The sequence below is a fragment of the Corvus hawaiiensis genome, chromosome 6 (assembly GCF_020740725.1).
Source record: "Corvus hawaiiensis isolate bCorHaw1 chromosome 6, bCorHaw1.pri.cur, whole genome shotgun sequence".
Lineage (NCBI taxonomy): Eukaryota > Metazoa > Chordata > Aves > Passeriformes > Corvidae > Corvus > Corvus hawaiiensis.
In genome coordinates, this window is record NC_063218.1 from 34,586,155 (window position 1) to 34,603,478 (window position 17,324).

At 44.0% G+C, this 17,324-nt stretch overlaps 1 protein-coding gene across 6 annotated transcripts in view; it reads right to left on the reverse strand.

Moving 5' to 3' along the window:
- The window catches only part of ACTN1 (actinin alpha 1), an 88,003-nt gene that overhangs the window by 38,119 nt on the left and 32,560 nt on the right, over window positions 1-17,324 (reverse strand). For all 6 annotated transcript variants that reach the window (XM_048307103.1, XM_048307101.1, XM_048307099.1 and 3 more), the window contains exons 2-3: window positions 8,825-8,939; window positions 2,946-3,065 (exon numbers count right to left, since the gene is read on the reverse strand). In XM_048307103.1, coding sequence (XP_048163060.1) covers window positions 2,946-3,065; window positions 8,825-8,939 — 235 coding nt within the window. The remainder of the gene's footprint in view (window positions 1-2,945; window positions 3,066-8,824; window positions 8,940-17,324) is intronic.

The following is a 17,324-nucleotide window of genomic DNA, read 5'->3' on the forward strand; positions in this document are numbered from 1 at the left end:
GCAGCAACTTTCTACGCAGATTCAAGGTAAAAATAAACCAGTCTTAGGGTGACATACTTGACCTATTCAGTCTGTTAAATCCCAGAAGCATTTGACATGAGTATGGAATCTATTACAGCAAAAGAAGCCTCCTGAAGTGTCAGATGACAGTGAGATTTAAAAGCAGATGAAAACCATTTGGCTAGAGTCTTCCTTGATCCAGATTTACATAGATCTGCTGTATGCCACAACATACTTTGATTCTAAAGACTCTGGCTAACAAAATGTTTAGATTCAAAAAAACCCCAAAAAACAAAAAAGACCAAAAAAAAACCCCAGGACACTGATGGCCAATGTGTACAGGGAACTACAGCTGGGCTGCAGACCCTTCAACAGGACCTCACTGCCCAGCAGACACCCAGAGATGGAACAAGCCCCTGAGGTAAGGAGTGTGCCCCCTCAACCAGTACCACCACACTACTGCTGGATGATGTTTTTCTTCTCTAGGAGAAAAGCCCCCTAGAAAACTTTCTACATCAGTCCAACCTGACTGAGGCATCTATAGTTCATTTTCTTGGTGCAGACTTATGACTGACTCATTGGTTTTGACCTCCTGCTTTGCTGCTGCATGATGTCTTTTGAAAATCTGAAAGCAAGTCCCTAAAATTCACGTTTCAGGAAGGTTTCATAATCCCTTCCTGAAACATGAGTCCTTCTGTCCTAATAGACAGAATTAACTGCTGTGCTGTCCAAAGTAAAAGTCCATTTTTATAGCTGATGTGCAGTTTACTGTCCACCAAGCACCTGATGGGCTGGGCAGAAGGCCCTGCAGCAGGTTATGCTTCTTGGTGACAAGCAGAGTGGCATGGGCTCAGTCTGTGTGCACAGGCAGGCACTGGGGTGGGGGAGTCTGTGCTGTGACCACACTTACATGGCCTGGGCTGGCATCACAGCACAGGCCCAAGCACTCTGTATAAAAATCAAAGCTAACCTTCGTCTAAACTGCAGTGCCATGCTGCCTTTGGTAGTTTAAAGAAAGCCATATGTATTCTCCATGTAGCTGCATAGGCATCAGGACAAAGAAGAGCCAGGAAACATCTGGCAGGGGAGGTCAGGATCACTATTCAATTAATATGAATCATACTTCTGTCACAAAATGCCACCTCACAGCCTATTTCTGAACAGGGTACCACTATGAGTCCATAGTGAACAATCGGGCCCTGGTGATCTTTGGTCACAGATCATTTGACTTGCAAATGGTATCCAAGTGCTGTGAGGATGCAATCAAAGCTGACTCAGGAACAAAGACAAAAAAAAGAAATCCCTCAGAAGAGGAAAAGGCAAAATAGTGCCAGGGAGAGCAGAATTGGAAGGAAAAAAGAAAAGGGAACAAAGGAAGAAAAAAAGAGAGATAGGTTTTATACATACTCTGGGAAAAGGGGAGCTATTCTAAGGTAGACCACCTCTGGGTCTAGATCCAGCTTCTAGTCTTCTAGTTGAAAAGGGTCTCATATATATATGGACTATTGTGTCAGACACTGGATGCATCAGTTTTTTTGTAAGGACACAAAATGACCTTAGATATCTATTTGTGCTCCATAAACAGTACTCATGGCCAACAATAGCCTCAGGTTGCTACTGCTGGAAAAAACTGAGAAATTTGAAGAAAAGTTTTGCATGCAAAATATCAATATCATTCAGCCATTCACCTCTTGCATTTTGCTCTTCAGTACCAAACACAGTAAACAGGTGTCTGCAATGTCCCTGACAAAAGTTCTGAATTATTCCAAGTCTCCACTAAGTTAAAGCAGTACGTTGAGGTAAAGGTTTGGGTAAGGCAAACATAAGCACCTGCAGCAGGCTGCAATAATCTGCCTGATCTGACATGGAACAAATGAACCATAGGATGGGTACAGGTGTTGGAGATATCCCAGGAGAACGCCTGAAAGTTCAAAACTGGGGACAGCAGGCCAAGACTGCACTGCTCTCTTTCACTGAGCTGAAAATAGGCAGAGCTCAGCCCTGTAGCCCCAGAACTCTCCCAAAGAAGGAATACTCATCCAGAACTGTATCATGGGCTCATTTCCTGCATGTATCAGAAGTTTCCCTAGAGAAACCAAGTATTTCCATCTGCAAGATGGAGATAACAAACCTCCCTCATTTTCCATGGTCACTGTAAAGACAAACCTAGAAATATCACAGAAGCAGAGTGTCTCCACAGCAACAGTGACAACCTGAATCCATAGGAAGGACTTACACACAGATCCAGAACAGAGTAAAACAAGTGTTATGAAAACCTGCAAGCCTTTCTGGGTCTTGGGTGACATATCTGTAAAACACCTACCCATCTCTGCTAAAAAGACAAAAATCCTATGCAACTGCCTGCTTTCTGCATGATCTGCAAGTTCTTGAGGGCATCCCAGATGCTGCCTGCACTGGTCTCTACACAGTGATACACACGCTTCCAGCCAGAGCATCCAGCTACGTAGGGTGCACAAACAGAAGCTTGGAAGCCCTGAACATTGGAGCCTCTGGGGTCTTTGTCCTGTGTTGGGGACTGCGCTTGGCTTTGACCCATGCAATGTCCTCCAGCAACAGACCTTCTCCAGCAGCTCTGAAACAAGCTAAACACAAATAGCTGCTATGCTTCAATTCAGACTTTTCTTCATTTGAGAAGGAAACATCTTAATTAATTTGTTTCTGCCACTGCTCAAAGTCTTCCTCAACTCATGAGAACCAGGAGAAAAGCAGGATGACCTGACCAATAATGCCAAGTGGGATTCAGGTTTGGCAGCCTGGTGTGAAGACAGGATTTAAATCCAGGGTAAAGGCCTACTACATCCCATTTTTAACTCAATGATTTATTCTACAAGAACACTAGGGCACAGGGAAATGACATGCAGCTATGAAAGAAAGGCAAGGGCTAAGCACAGCTTGGGCCCAGAAAAATCAGATGGTTCCTTTACCTTCTGCTCCAATAGATACTAGCTTGACTCCTTTGCTGGCAATGAAATCCAAGGCCTTGTTCACGTTGGATATTTTGTGCACTCGCATTTTGCCTCTTTCAGGCTTAGCCAGACGTTCACCTAATAAGAAAAGAGGGGGAAAAAAAAGTATTAGAAAATAACTCTGAACCTGTTCTTCCCTGGTGCATGTTTCCTGGGGTGTGGCTCCCACTGCTCAGCCTGGCAGAGAGTAGACTTCCCTGCATCCTTTCAGGACAGCCACGCTCACTGTTTAAGCACCTCTAGAAAGAATCAGACAGAAAAGTATCTTTTTGATGCATCACAGGTAAGTTGGTTACAGAGAACCTGTCAAGTCCTTTGCAGAATAGGTTTGCATCAGAGGTGAAAAAAGTGAAAAAGTGAAAAAAAGTCTGTTAAAACCCCACTGAGCTAGGCAGTGGAACCAACCTCCTCCAGACACAGATAACAAGGCCTGGAAAGAGCACAAACTCCCCTTCCCGACAAAGACAGGCGAGGAGCTCTCCTCCAGCATTTGCAACACCCAACTTACAAACCAAATCTCTCCCTGGAACTACCTACAGTCAAATATGAGGGTGATCTTGTACCTTGCCTTTTCATTCCCCCAGCCAAGATTCAAATCTCCTACCTCTCTAGTCTCTCCACTGAATGGCCAAATGTAGCAGGAAATAAAATTACTTCTTTGGCAAAGTGGCTTTATAACTGTAAGGACTGTCACCTCAACTCCTTTCCATTAAGTCTGATGTAATTCTGACTCTATACTAGGTCTTTTACACAGGTGCATTTGAAATGTTTATACAGAGGCACAGAGAAGGCAGCAGCCTAGCCCTGAGGTAAGAACAGGTCAGTATCCAATAGAAATCAGTCTTAGGATAACACCCAGCTCCTGACTGCAACAAAGCTGGTCGATTCCGACCTTATTTATTTGAAAGAGGTGCATTAAGTGCAGTCATGTCCTTCTTGATAGGCTGCTTGTAACTACACTCACAGTCTGCTTTTACTAACAATAATCCAAACACTCAGAGTAAGCAAATTAAAGCTTGGACAGGTGGACTTTTCAAAGAAACCTCAACTAGAAATACAATTAGATGGGATTTCAGGAACCACCTGTATGTGACACAACATTTTAAGCGAAGACAACATCTGCTTCCAGATCACAAGCTGCAGAATACAAAAACAATCTAAAGAAAATCCAAGTAGGTTTTGTACTTAAAAAAAGTTATAATTAAAAGGAGATCAAATGGGCAAGTCTAGGCAAGTAATTACTCACCTGACCTATTCAGTTCCAAAAGTCTCCCGCTATATCTTGAACTAAATATTTAAGCCAATGCAAGCTGACTCAAACCCTTTATTTTAGGCTTAAGTGTGAGAAAGAAAAGTACTTGGCTTGTTTCCTAACACAGGCATGAGGAAAAGCTAAAACAGAGAAGAGAATACTATCTCCATAACCACGTCCTCCAAAGGAAAAAGTCTAGAAATGACAATCCTTTAAAAAGTGTTTCAGTAGTTACTGTATGCTGGTGTCATTACCTCTCACGCTTAAGGACAAAACCAGATTCAGTTTTAAAAGGAAACACTGATGTCTGACAATTTAAGTAAAAAGGTGTATTTATGGCATTACTTCCTTTGTAAGATTAAAAAAACCCAGCTCTTTTGCTTTAATGGAACCTCAAGTACATGTCACAGTACACTGCTTTCTTTTTCCACTTGGATAATGCTAGTCTTTCTAAAGAAAAGTTGAAGCATTTTGTGTGACAGTTACTTGTGACAGTTTCACAACGACATTTTTACATGTAATTTTACGATAGACTTAAGCAGTCTTACGCAGCCAAATGTCAACAAATGGGTTAAGCCAGCTAAAAACCAGCCATTTTCTTCAGTTCGTGTGACTGTAAACTAGCCTTGCAATAAGAAAAATAAAGACAGGTGATTAGGTTTCAGCTGGAATAGCAAGCTGATCCAATTCACCTTGTGGCTGCATGTGCAATGCCAGTGCAGTGGAGAACATCTGAACTGCTCTCCCCGGGGCTGGGGACAGCAGGATTGTTCCCCCTGACAGCCAGGAGATCCTCAAGCAATTGATGGTGATTGCAAACCTCTCCCTGCTTAGAATCCTTTCTTTGGGAACTTTTTAGCTTTCAAAACCCAACTGCTATTCCTTCAGACTTGGACTTTATTACAGATTTAGATTTCCAGAAAAACGCATCATCTGGTGCCATGCCATACATTATTAATGATGTAGACTGTTAAAAAGAAGCCTGCTAGAAATATGTTCTACTTTGAGCTATTTCCATCACTGGTTTTATTTCTCAGAACTTCTAGCTGAGACAATGAAAATCATCTACTCGCTTCTCACTCTGATTCTCATATACTAGCCCAAGGCTGTGCTTTGAAAGCCAAACAATGCAAGGATGTGTTGGCATAGAAGTTGTTCACTGCAAATTTGTTTAGGAAAAATTTCAATTAGTGCCTCTGTCTCTTCAAAGGGAATAAAAAGCACCTTACAATTTTATTTTAAAAGCACTAAACGTGAGTTTAGCCTTTTTCAGTCTTGCAGTAGATTTTTAAAACAGTTTTGTCAGGGAAGGAAACACAAAGTGAAAAATGAAAGTGTATCTTTTCGGGCAGTTTTTAAGGCGAGCTGCAGTTGTTACTTCCAGCCACAGAGGCCAACCAGAGAAGACCTGCAATGAGGAAGTCCCAGGACAGGCCATGGAACTTCGCCCACTACACAGTGACTGGGGAACCAAGGGTCTCTGGTGGGGCTGAAAGGGGAGCTGTCAGCAGCACAGCTCACCTCCAGAAGGTACCACACTGAGTAAAACTGAAGCATTTTCCTCTTGCAGACCATCATTGCTTCCCATACTTTGGGAAACTGCACTGGATGGGAAAACTGCTTCCTACTTGCCCTAGCTGCCTAGCAGCAACATGTTCCCAAGGGTACAAGTTTCCCACAGTCTCACTGGCAGTCTCTCTTCCACCGTAGGGTCTCCAGTAGCTTCCCTGATGCAGGCTCCATCCCTCCTGCCATGGCACAGAGTGGCAGCAGCCATTCTCCAGCAGGGACAGAGGGACATAGTGCTCCCTCAGTCCCACGCATCCCAGCCAGGCAGACAGGTGGAGGAGGCACTCGGCTCCATGTGGCTCTCAGCCAAGCCGACCCAGCACTCTCATGGCCGAAAGCTCTTATGGCCATCATCCTCTGGGTTAGAGGAGATCAGCCTGCCACAGAGTAACGCTGCCCATGGCAAATTCCCAATCAGCAGCTCTGCAGTCCCCCAAAATACGTGACGAGGAAGGTGTGAGCCAAGAGTTGAAAGGAAAGGCCAGAAGCTGGAACTGGAGGGCTAACAGCCACCCAGAGACTCACCATTTAGGCAGATGATGAGTAGGAACCATGGCAAAAACATACAGGTGAGCCCTTGCCAATCAATCAGGAGACACGCTGCTCCCCATATGGGCGGCTACTTCCCCAGCTCCAGACCTAAGGGATTGCTAGTGGAGCTGGCAGCTGGAAGAAGGCTCTGTATGAGCAGTGGGGCTCAGAATGGGTAATGGAACTGCAATGATGGAAGTGAAATGGCGAAAAAATGTGCCACGTTTCTCTTTTTCTGTCACTGCACTTAGGAGAACTGCAGTTCTGGCTTCTGCTGTCTCTAGGGGAAGGATGCTCAGTCTTAAGTGTGTGAAGGACTATGGTCTCTAGTGGGATGCAGTCCCCAGCTGTCCCCATGTCTTTGCCCACTCGTCATGCAGCAGCAGGCTTCAGGCAGAGCTGCTCTGCACTGGGACAGGTACGTGCCATGCCCACACCACTGCAATTGGAAGCTGCTAGCTTCTTCCCAAACTCAGGTGGATCTGACAGGCCCTGCCAGTGGGCTACCAAAGGGACAACAAGAGAGGAAGAATGGGAGATGATGCAAGGAAATTAAGCAGCATGAGATACAAGACCCCCTGCTTTAGCACCAAGCCTCATCTGCCTTCTCCTACACATCCTTCTCTCCCCCCATCTTCCAGTCCAGTGATTAGAAGCTAAGCCACCAAGGCCCATCTGCCCCAATGTCCAGGCTGCAGCCCTGCCTCTGTGAGGGAACATAAATACAGAAGACAAACTAACAGGACTCTGCTACCTCATTTCTTACAGGCACCGCACACTGCAAAGTTCTTACAATGTTTTAAACTCTGATCCCTCCAACCCACCAGTATGGGCAAACCCCCTGAGATTCCATTCTATATTCATAATTTCTGACAAACACTGACAATAAACTGACAGAATCTTTCCATAAAATGGAGAAAAAGGAAGGTAAGGAAAGAAAAGAGGGACATAGGAAAGGCAATGTGAGTGCTTCTATCACGGCCATTTTATTGGAAAATGTACCAAGGTCAGGAATGCAAGTCACTGGGTTGCTGTAACTGGCTTAAAAGCCACCAAAACAAAGTCTGTGAGCTGGGGGTGAACAACCCCAGTTTGAAAAATACAGTCTTGCTGTTGGGGAAGATGAAACAGGAAAGCCTTATAAATATGATTGCCTGACAAAAGATTTTGGGAATATGAAAACTACAGGCGACATCGAAATGAAAGCCACTTTCGAAATACCAAGTCTTAGTTACTGAACAACTGGAAAACAGTGGTATGGCCGACTGAAGGTAATCCCCTCTTGATTGAACAATACCCTCTGCTTGCAAACAGGTCCAAGGGTCAGAGCAGACCCTACTAGCTCAGCAGAAGGGGTCCAAAGAGTAGTTTTTAGAAGTTAAGATGTAACACTCTATGGTAATATAAGAACTCTTATAGGCTGTATGTAAATGCTATAGGATTTGTATCTTGTATTAGATTGGTTAGTGACAATTAGAATATTCAGTGCAGAAGATGATTTATTGTATTGTAACCAGGACTTCACCATTCTATTCTATTCTATTCCATTCCATTCCTCTCTTACTCTTCGCACACTCTTACACTCTCTCTCTCTCTCTCCTTACTTACTCGCTTACTCTCTTGCTCTCTTGGGCCTGCTCCGAGCTGAGTCTGGCAGCTCTAAGCAGTGCCCCTATACCCACGCCCTTTGCAATAAACCGCATGTCCCAAGATCTGCCTATAGAGATCTCTCGTCTCCGACCGTCCCGAACGAACCCACTGAGTCCCTACACTTGCCCTCTTTCAATCCATCCTACAACACTTTACTAAGGTATTTATTCCTACTAAGGCATATCAAAAGGGATTACTGCTTATATGAAACAATCCCTGGGAGATATCTGTCTAGCAGTGGGACACTTGTGACACAGAGTAAAAACAAATCTGACCTAACTTGTTCATGCCACTGCTTTTATTTCAGACTATTATGGGATTATGCTTTTCTTTGGGATGTTTTTTTCCCCCCATGAAGGTTTGAGCACTGAGCTCAGATTGAAACTAGAATGGAAAAACTTCAGTCATGGCTGAAACTGAATGACACAGAAGATTTACTGGTTTGACTCCTTTCTTCCAGTAATTTCTATCGTACTCCCACTGCCATGTGGCTTTGGTGTGATTTGCCAGTGCAGCATTCCCACACTTCCCAGAGCTGCTTCATCAGCCCTGCCAAACAGTAAGAGCCACTGCCTGGATCTTCACAGGAGGCTGTGCATTCCTGACAGGCCGAGAAAAGCCAAGAAGCCGGAGCAGGAATGCAACAGGCAGCCTGCACAAGCCATGAGCTTTGGAGTACATTCCAAAATGGTCATTGCTAGAGACATATATTTATTAGGCAGAAATTTGTTCTGAACCAGGAAGCAGCTGTTCTTACATTCCAGCAAAAACTGCAGCATTACAGCCCTTGCAGTCAGTATCCTACATGGACAGCACCACACAGAACCTCTCTCACCTGAAATGACTTCCAGAAGTAACATGAGTTTAAGACCATCCCTGAAATCTTCCTCTATGTTCTCAATCTGTGTCCCAGCCTTGCGGAGGTGAGAATTACACCATGCTGTAAATGTCTAAAATATAGGAAAGAAAAAAAAAAAAAAAAAGCAGTCAGTAATCTTCCCACAAACCAAACAACAGTTCCCAACCAAAGCAGTGTTGCTAGGTACCATGACAAATGCTCGTTAGGTTATCACCTCTCCATCCAATGTCCTTGTGGAGCACAAGCATTTGTACCTCTAAACATCCAAAGAAGTTGCAAAGTGTTTCTGTAGCAGAGGGAATCTGAGACAGTCATTTTACAGCTCTAGCACATCTGATGTACTGGAGAGGCTTCTCATTTTCTGTTTGGCTTAGAATACCTTGAAACTGATTTTAAAGTATGCTAAGTGCTCAGATTGCTAAGGACTTCCAGTGGTATTAGATGACACATATTAATATGAAGGAGAACAGGGAACAGCATTCCAGATGATCTTGTCTCTAGAGATGTGCTTGAGAACAAACAAGAACCATTCTTCAACTGCCTCCGGTCTACTCCATCCCCAGCAGCCCTTAAGACACTGAAGAACAGCATGCTGACCTCCTTAGCCACATAAATCACATCCCAGGAGTGTCTGTCCTGCTGCCTCCATTCTCATTGACTAGCTGCTAAGTAGACCTCCCTCCCCTGTGATTGTCCCACCTTTCCTCCCCCACAACATGGAGGAGTAAATACTTTCTGAATAAGGATAATATCACCATCTCAGCAGAAGTGCAGGTCCTAGAAAGGATATAAGTAACCATTACTTAGAAACACTACTGTCTAGCACAGCCCCAAACTCCCACTACTTGAGAGCCTCTGGCAGAAGCATCACTGCAGCCATCTCAATAATAAAAATCACAGCCACTCTGTAACTAGTGATACAACGCACCACCACTGGAATGATGAGTCTGAAGTGCAGGACAGACTGAGGCCCAAACTACAATATAGTCAGTACTATGCAAGCTAAACATAACTCATTTTTGAAAGCACCTTCTGACCTCACGTAGTCAGGATAAAAGTATCTCTCATATGAAAGAAATCAATTTCACTACAACAGATGACAGCACATTTTCTGTGGGTGCAATCTGTAAGCCCATGCTCTGAACAATGGGCATGTGGGGGACTGACAGGGGAGAGACCATCTCTTCCAAGAGATGTGACAGAAGGGGTTATCTCAAAAGAGTACCATGTCAACTGGTCTGAAAGAGAAAAGTTTGATGGTCAAAACACAAGAAGCAAATATGAAACACCTCAGACACCTCTTCGTGGCATAGACTTAAACAGGTGAATCAAAGAGCTCAATCTCATCTGAAGAAGCAGAAGCTGTTTGACACAAAACTACTGTTTGAAGAGTAAATGGTAGCAACCAGGAGGACAAGGTTTGTTCAAGTGCTAATGAATGTGTTTCCCAGTGTTTGAATAGCAAACCAAGTAAACCCTTTCCTTTGTACAACCTGATAAACCCTCAGTCACTCTCTAAATAGAAGGGTGAGGTTACTCACAAATGAATGTACCCAAAATCTCAGTGCTACCACAAGTAAAGTCTTCCCCCCCTCTCCCAGATCTGGTCCAATTCAACTCACTGACCCAGCAAAGAAAATTGTTTACTTTCTTAAAGGTCTCCTGCTCAGTAGTGCACGGAGGCAGTTCAGCAGCATTTAACAAGCCTCTACAAGAGAAAATTTGGCATACAAGGGCCAAGCAGGAGGGTGGAGTGGACCACAGAAGCCATGCCATTTTAGGCTGCTGGGGAACCACAGAAGGAAGGACTCATCTAATACTGAAGCACAGCATGCCAAAAATTTAGAAATGCTTCACTATTACTTATAGCATGCACAGGATTTCAAAAGAAAGATTATCCCAAAGGACAACAGGATTGTTCTGAGTGGTCTCAATGCTGGGCTTTCACTACTAACCTGCTCTTATTTGAGTTCACCACACCACAAACAGTGTGGCAGAATCTTTCCTTGGAAAAAGCATTGCTCAACAGCTGCAGAGCTTTCCACTGCTGCACTCTGGCCTTGTTCTCCACTGGGACTGTGGAATGGAGCAGGATAACAGCACAGCTGTAAATACTTTTATGGCAATGGCCCTTTGGACGGATGCATGTATTGTGAAAGTCTGTGATCTCTTTTTTCAAAAATAGCCTGGTTTCCTTCCAGATTTGGAAGCTTGGAAAAAAGAAGAGTAAGTAATTAAGCACCTTTTATTGCTTTTTATTGTTAACCCCCTGAGAAATAAAAGGTGGTGGGTTTTTTTCAAATAAGAGTGGTTTTATTTGGAAAAGGGCCCTGTATCCTGAAGTATGTTCTTTTGGCTCTACTTCCTTCATGCTACTGCCTGAGCTGTGTTACAAGAGAGGTTAATTTTATTTGGCTCCCTTTTGCAGCCAGGCTACTTCACTCCTCCAGAAAGGCAAATGACAGCAGAGATGCTTTCAAATGGTACATCATCATCACATATCAAAGTATGCGAGCAACTTATGTCAGAAAGGTTGTGGCTGCCCATGAACCTCCTTCTCATATCTGGAAAGCAGAAAAAGCGAGATACCTTGAGCTAGTGCCTGGCCCTGGGTGACATTACAAAACTGGTGTTGATTTGAGGAGGAAGCCTGAGATCTAACTCACAGGCCACAAACCTGCACTTTTATTTCTTGTCTGACTTCTCTGAAATAATTTCAGTTTTGTTTTCCATCAGCTCAAAGCAGATCAGACATCTCTGCTTTAAATCACTGATAATCCCAATAGAGCTCAACAGGGCATCCCTCTGCATGGTTTGAGGGTGGAAGAGGGCCACCAGTTCTACACTTCCAAGAAACACAGATGAACTTAAATGCAAACTACAAATCTTCTAAACTTTTCCTTATTATAAAGCCTGGCAGGGTAACTAGATCAGTGAGAGTATTTTTATTGCTGCAAGAGTCACCCAGGGCTTGGTAGGAAACAAAGTCCCAGAGCCAGCACCAACTTCTCAAATGGAACTATCTCCATCTCATCATGGCCTCAGACAGGCTGAAGCGACACAATTCTGCAAAACACTGCCATTACCCATGAGTGGCAGAGTGGACACTTCAGCTCCTCAAGAGCATGGACCATGAAGGGTGAATAGATAGAGCACGCACAGTTTCCATGAAACAATTCCCAGATGTGCAGACATTTTCTCAAGGCATTCTTCAGGTCCTACATGAACTCCAACAAGCATAATGCTATGAGCAGCACATTAGCATAGTGAACAGCAACAACTAATATCCCAGTGTAGATGCATTAGGCCATTTTACAAGAAAGCAGGATTATGAATGCTTTTAATAACTGCAGTGGGACTCAAACTATATTCACCACAGATCAACCCAGAGCAGTATCTATCAAAACACAATCATCAGAAAACAGCTTTATGTTGCATTTACTGCATATACTGCAGAGCAGTAAAATATCTTCTTACTTCAGAGTAGTAAACTGGAAAGAGATCTGACAGATATGAGAAGCCCGGACAAATGCGCCAGAAAAGTAAAGGGAAGCAAGAGAAGGGAGAGCTGAAATTTTTGCTGTCCACTGGGTCTTGCAATCCCGGCAGTCTTGTTTAGAGCCGTTTTTACTGACTTGGCTTCATGCACCTGCACAGGATCCTTTTTGTTATTCTAGGAAACCTACTGAAGCCTCCCACTCACCCCCATCTACCTTCTGGGCAACACAGCCGCTCCTCCCCACGCCTTGAGTCACAGCTACTGGTGGCACTTGGCTCGGGGCGGATACTAAGCCCCGCTGTGCTGCCTGTCACCAGCAAACAAGTTTTTGGAAGTGGAAAGGGCTGTCAAGAGCAGCCATCCACCTTTCTGTTGCAGGCCTGGCCCTGGGAGCAGCCAGGCAAGGAAGAAAACACCAAAAAACACCACACCTGCATTTGTTGGGGTGAGGCGACTTGCACCCCAGTTCAGAGGGCAAAAATACACTGCCAGGTGGGAAGCTGCTCGGAAGCAGCAGATGTTCTTCCTTGCTGTCTGCAGACACAGAAGTCTGGAGATTATTCTCCTGCTTACTTCTAACTCCCTGTCCCAAAGACAAGAAAACAAATAGTCTGTTAATCTTGAGGCTTATGGAAATTTCAGAGCCGGAAAACTACTTACTGTTAAATAATAGCACAGAAACCTCACACCATAAATTTTCTCTGGCAACTGCACAAGAGGTGCAAACAGAGCTGTGTTTCTTGGCCCTTGGATCTTTCCATATATTGTACTCCTAGTTTCATTTTTGGACACAACAGATTGCCAGGACACCCCTGCAGGTCTGTCTCTTTTTCACTGTTCACTATGGAGGACGCCTAATGAAGGAGCAACTGTGTATTTGCATGTACATGGATGCATTTCTCATCATTGCTCTCTGTACTCCCTGCTCCCAACCTAGTTAAGATTTGTAGCTGGTTTTTTTTTTTTTTCCTTTTTACACCCCAGCCTGATCAGCAAGATCCCAGACATCAAGATCACCTCCTGCAATTTGGCTGCTGGGTGCTGAATGAACACCAACACGTTCATATTCTACCACAATATAACGTGTCGGATAATAAAGAGAATAACAAATGTTCCTAAAGCAAATAAATATGATTAACTGTTCTGCTGCCTCAGCATATTTGCTGTTGGGGTATCCTCTACAAGCCTACCTGCATACCTATTTTAACAGGCATGCACACTCTTTTTCTTGACACAATACAAAAAAAATCCTTGCTTCTTCACTGTATTAACCCTTTCCTGGTCACAAGCTAATTAAAACAAGAGCCCGGTGATAGCTAGTCCTGCAAGCAAAACCCTAATGAGATTCAGCTAGGTCCTTCCAGGTATCTCTCAGCCATGTCAACTGCAAACCTACCCATACCACTTAAGTGTGCATACACACTGCACTCTCTGGTATTCTTTGCACTTCCTCAACATTTGCTTTTGTTCCTGAAAGCCAATAACCTTTCCCCTCCACACTGTTATTTCCAATCTGAGTACCTTTCTGGTACCAAAGTGGTTCAGGCAGAATTCCTGAAACCTAGGGAAGCAGGACAGTATGTCAACATTTTAAAGAATGTTTCTGCCTGGAAAGCAGCAACAGCACCACGATATCACTCAGAGCCAATCTAGAGAGCTCTTTGCTCAAAGCAAGCAGGCATAAGGCACTTCGGCTGCTGAGCAATTTTAGCAGTGTAAATGTTGAAGCTACCACAACCACATAAATGACAGATACAAAGAAAAAATAAACAGGCAGTTTCATCTCTTTGTGGCTGTGACATTCCAGCTTTATCTGACCTTTCCAGACGCTCTTTACTTCTCTCCTTGCTAAATCACTCTCCACACAGCCCTGCTTTCCATGGGTGAATGTAAACTTTCTGACACGGCCAAGAGACTGCCATATTTGTGTAACAGCCCTGGAGAAGCCGTAACTGAGCCAGAGCAGTGCTGCTTGCCTCTTTTCTGACAGGAGAAAGGTCTGGCTTAAGCAAAAGAATTCACTGGAGCACTGCCTCTCCAGACCACCACCACTGGGCTCAAAGGGAGGCAGTGTTCACAGTCACCAAGACACCCTCCTTCCTTGTGTTTATGCTGGGGGATGAATTTTAATTAGATATTTCAACACAGCTCTGCTGTTGAGATGTGTCCACAAAGATTTGGCTCCTGGTAAGAAGGGGATGGAGCTGCTAGCACACAAATCTCAGTTTAGTAGCAGAGTTTTATGCTGTCTACACATGTTCTCTGCAAAGGGAGGTCTTGAGTGGGCTGAAAGCTATGGGTGCTAGCCCAGGCTTTCTTCTAGTGTTGTAGGAGAAATGACAGCAGTACTCCCTTTCCACTCACCAGAAAAGAAAGCAGGATATTCAAACAGTACTTCATACATAGGTGAAAAACAGAATCAATTTACCCAGCTGCACGTGCTGCACTTCTGCTAGTCATGTAGTTAGCAGTGCACCTGGGCTTCTGACTGCACAGCCGGGCTGCATTCTCTGCTTGGCCTGAACGCAAACCCTCCGTGGCTCCTGCGTACTGCAACGCCATACATTCCTTACAGGACTGCTGGGGCAGATCAGCTAATTCTTGCAACAACTTCTACAGCCGAGTCCATGCTGCAAGGAATTTTATTTAAATAAAATTATCTGAAACAAGGACTAACGCAATCATCTAATAACAGCTAATAGTTTATTATAGCAGGCAGAAAACTGCTCCACACATAGCTTTTTTTAAGCAATAGGATTACTAATAAAGGAGTCCAGCTGCCCCATAAAGGGATCCTTTCCACCTTAGTAGTCTGGAAGCTGAACATACTGTATCAATTAAGGAGGATGCTAACCCACAGCCACCACAAATATCTCTCCCTTGCTCCTTGAACAGACTAGGCCATCATCAACTTACTAATTGGAAGGATTTGGCTGGGTAGGCCATGAAAAATAAAGCTCAACAATCCATTCCAGTTTCCCTTCATTCAGTACTAACTCATTACCAGCATTACCTCCCAGGGTCTCATGTGATTTTTCCCTTTCCTAATGCTACTGCTCTGAGTCCTCCTTTCACATCTTAAAGCACTTGGAAGAAATGCTGGGGTCTCGTGGGTGGCTGCTTAACACCCTCCCCACACTCAACACAGACTCAATTATCAGGCTTGGTTGCAGCTTTTTTTCTGCACAAGTCTGTGATATAAGCTGACAAGGAGGTACTCATTTAATTGGGGAGTAATTACAAAGTAATCCTAGATCCTGTCAACACCCTGGCACAAGAAAGGCCATGGCTGGTCATAACAGATCACACCAACAACCCTAGTGAAGAAAGCTGGGTATTAAAAAGGCTGTCCATGAGGTACAACTGGCCCATTGAATATTTTGTTTGCCCATGTGCTGCAAGTGGCAGAAGCTTTAAACACATACATATTATTGGTTTTCAATAGTGATGGAGGAAGTGCAGACCTACTGCATCCCTACTTCTGTATACTACACCTCTTGGATTACTCCTCGGTGTATTAGGACGTCTGCTAGAGTGCCCAAAAATACTCAAAAATAGTTGTCCTCTCCCCACAGGGGAGCTCTAGGTATTGCAGATCCTCTACACAAACTTCGTCACAAGTACAGGGAACCACCCAAAGCTCTTTTTATTTGAGCCTGAATTAAGAGAAAAGTCACCATTTGCCATACTCCCCAATCTCATCTTCTAACCTGAAATACCTTCACTGCATGTTGCTTTGCATTTGAAGCCACATTACAATTTTGAAAAAAAGAAAGGCACTTGATAAACCTTTTGGTATTTATGTTCCAAATCCAGTCCCCAGGACACAGAGGTAGTTCAAAGAGCTTGGTTTGTGTTGACAAGTTACACTATCAGCAGCTGACCTCTAAAGAATTACAGGTATGATGCTCAAGGAGATGGATGCTGCACAGTGAAGAGCTTTGCTTTCCAATAGAGTTGGCCTTTTAGAAAGGCTGAAGGAATTAAATGGATATTCAGAAGGAATCATTACAGACACTCAGCACAATTTCACCAACTCCGCACAAAAGAGTTTAGTACCACTAGCGTCAGTGCTAATGTCCTGTTCTGGCTTAATTGCAGCTGCTGAGTTCCAAGCTGGAAAACAAAATAGAGAGCACACTACTTCTCAAGTGCTATGCCCTGAAAACAGGAGGTATCATTACACTGTACTGTGCAGTACCAGCATGTGCTCAAAGAGCCATTTGGTGGCTGCATAAGGACTTACTGAAGGTGAAAAGGCAAATTGTAAGTCTACTTGCATTTACCAACCCCAGGGCACAGCCCCTGCAATTTGGAAACACAGAACTCAGTCACTACTTCTTAGCCACTTTCCAAAACCCATCTCTGCAGCTCAGGATGAGAACAATACTACAGCAGTAAGAGCTCCATCCCTAAGCATAACGGCGTAAGCTGGCTTGGATCCCACTGGTGGTATGAAGTTCTCCACTGAAGTCTCTTTGTCCAGAGGAGCTAGGAACTGCAGCATAGAGATAATAAACTCTTCTGACAGCCAGTTCATCCTTTTGGACACTGGCAATGAATCAGCAACACATCACTTGCAAGAAGCGCCACGTAAATTCAGTGCAGGAGTTTTTATTTTTGCTCAGTGGCATAGAGTTCTCAGTGTCTTGCTTAGTTTTTAATTCTCATATCCTGGAAGACAGGACAAAAGAAGAAAACCAAAAGTCTTTCCACATTGGTTTCCCACTGGTGTGGTATTAACTGCTTTGGAGCCAGAACATGCCCTTTTATTAGCTAACAACAGGCTAAAGTGGCAAGGGCAGAAATCTTAATCCAGCACACTTCCTGTCCAACACAGGGTAAATATTTGTTCTCCTCTACATTTGTGCCTCTGGAGCCTTTAACTCCACTTCTGCTACAGAACTGCACCATTTCAAGAAGAATCTGCTTCTGGTATTTGAAAGCTACTGACCATTAAATCAGTGAGTTGGTTAG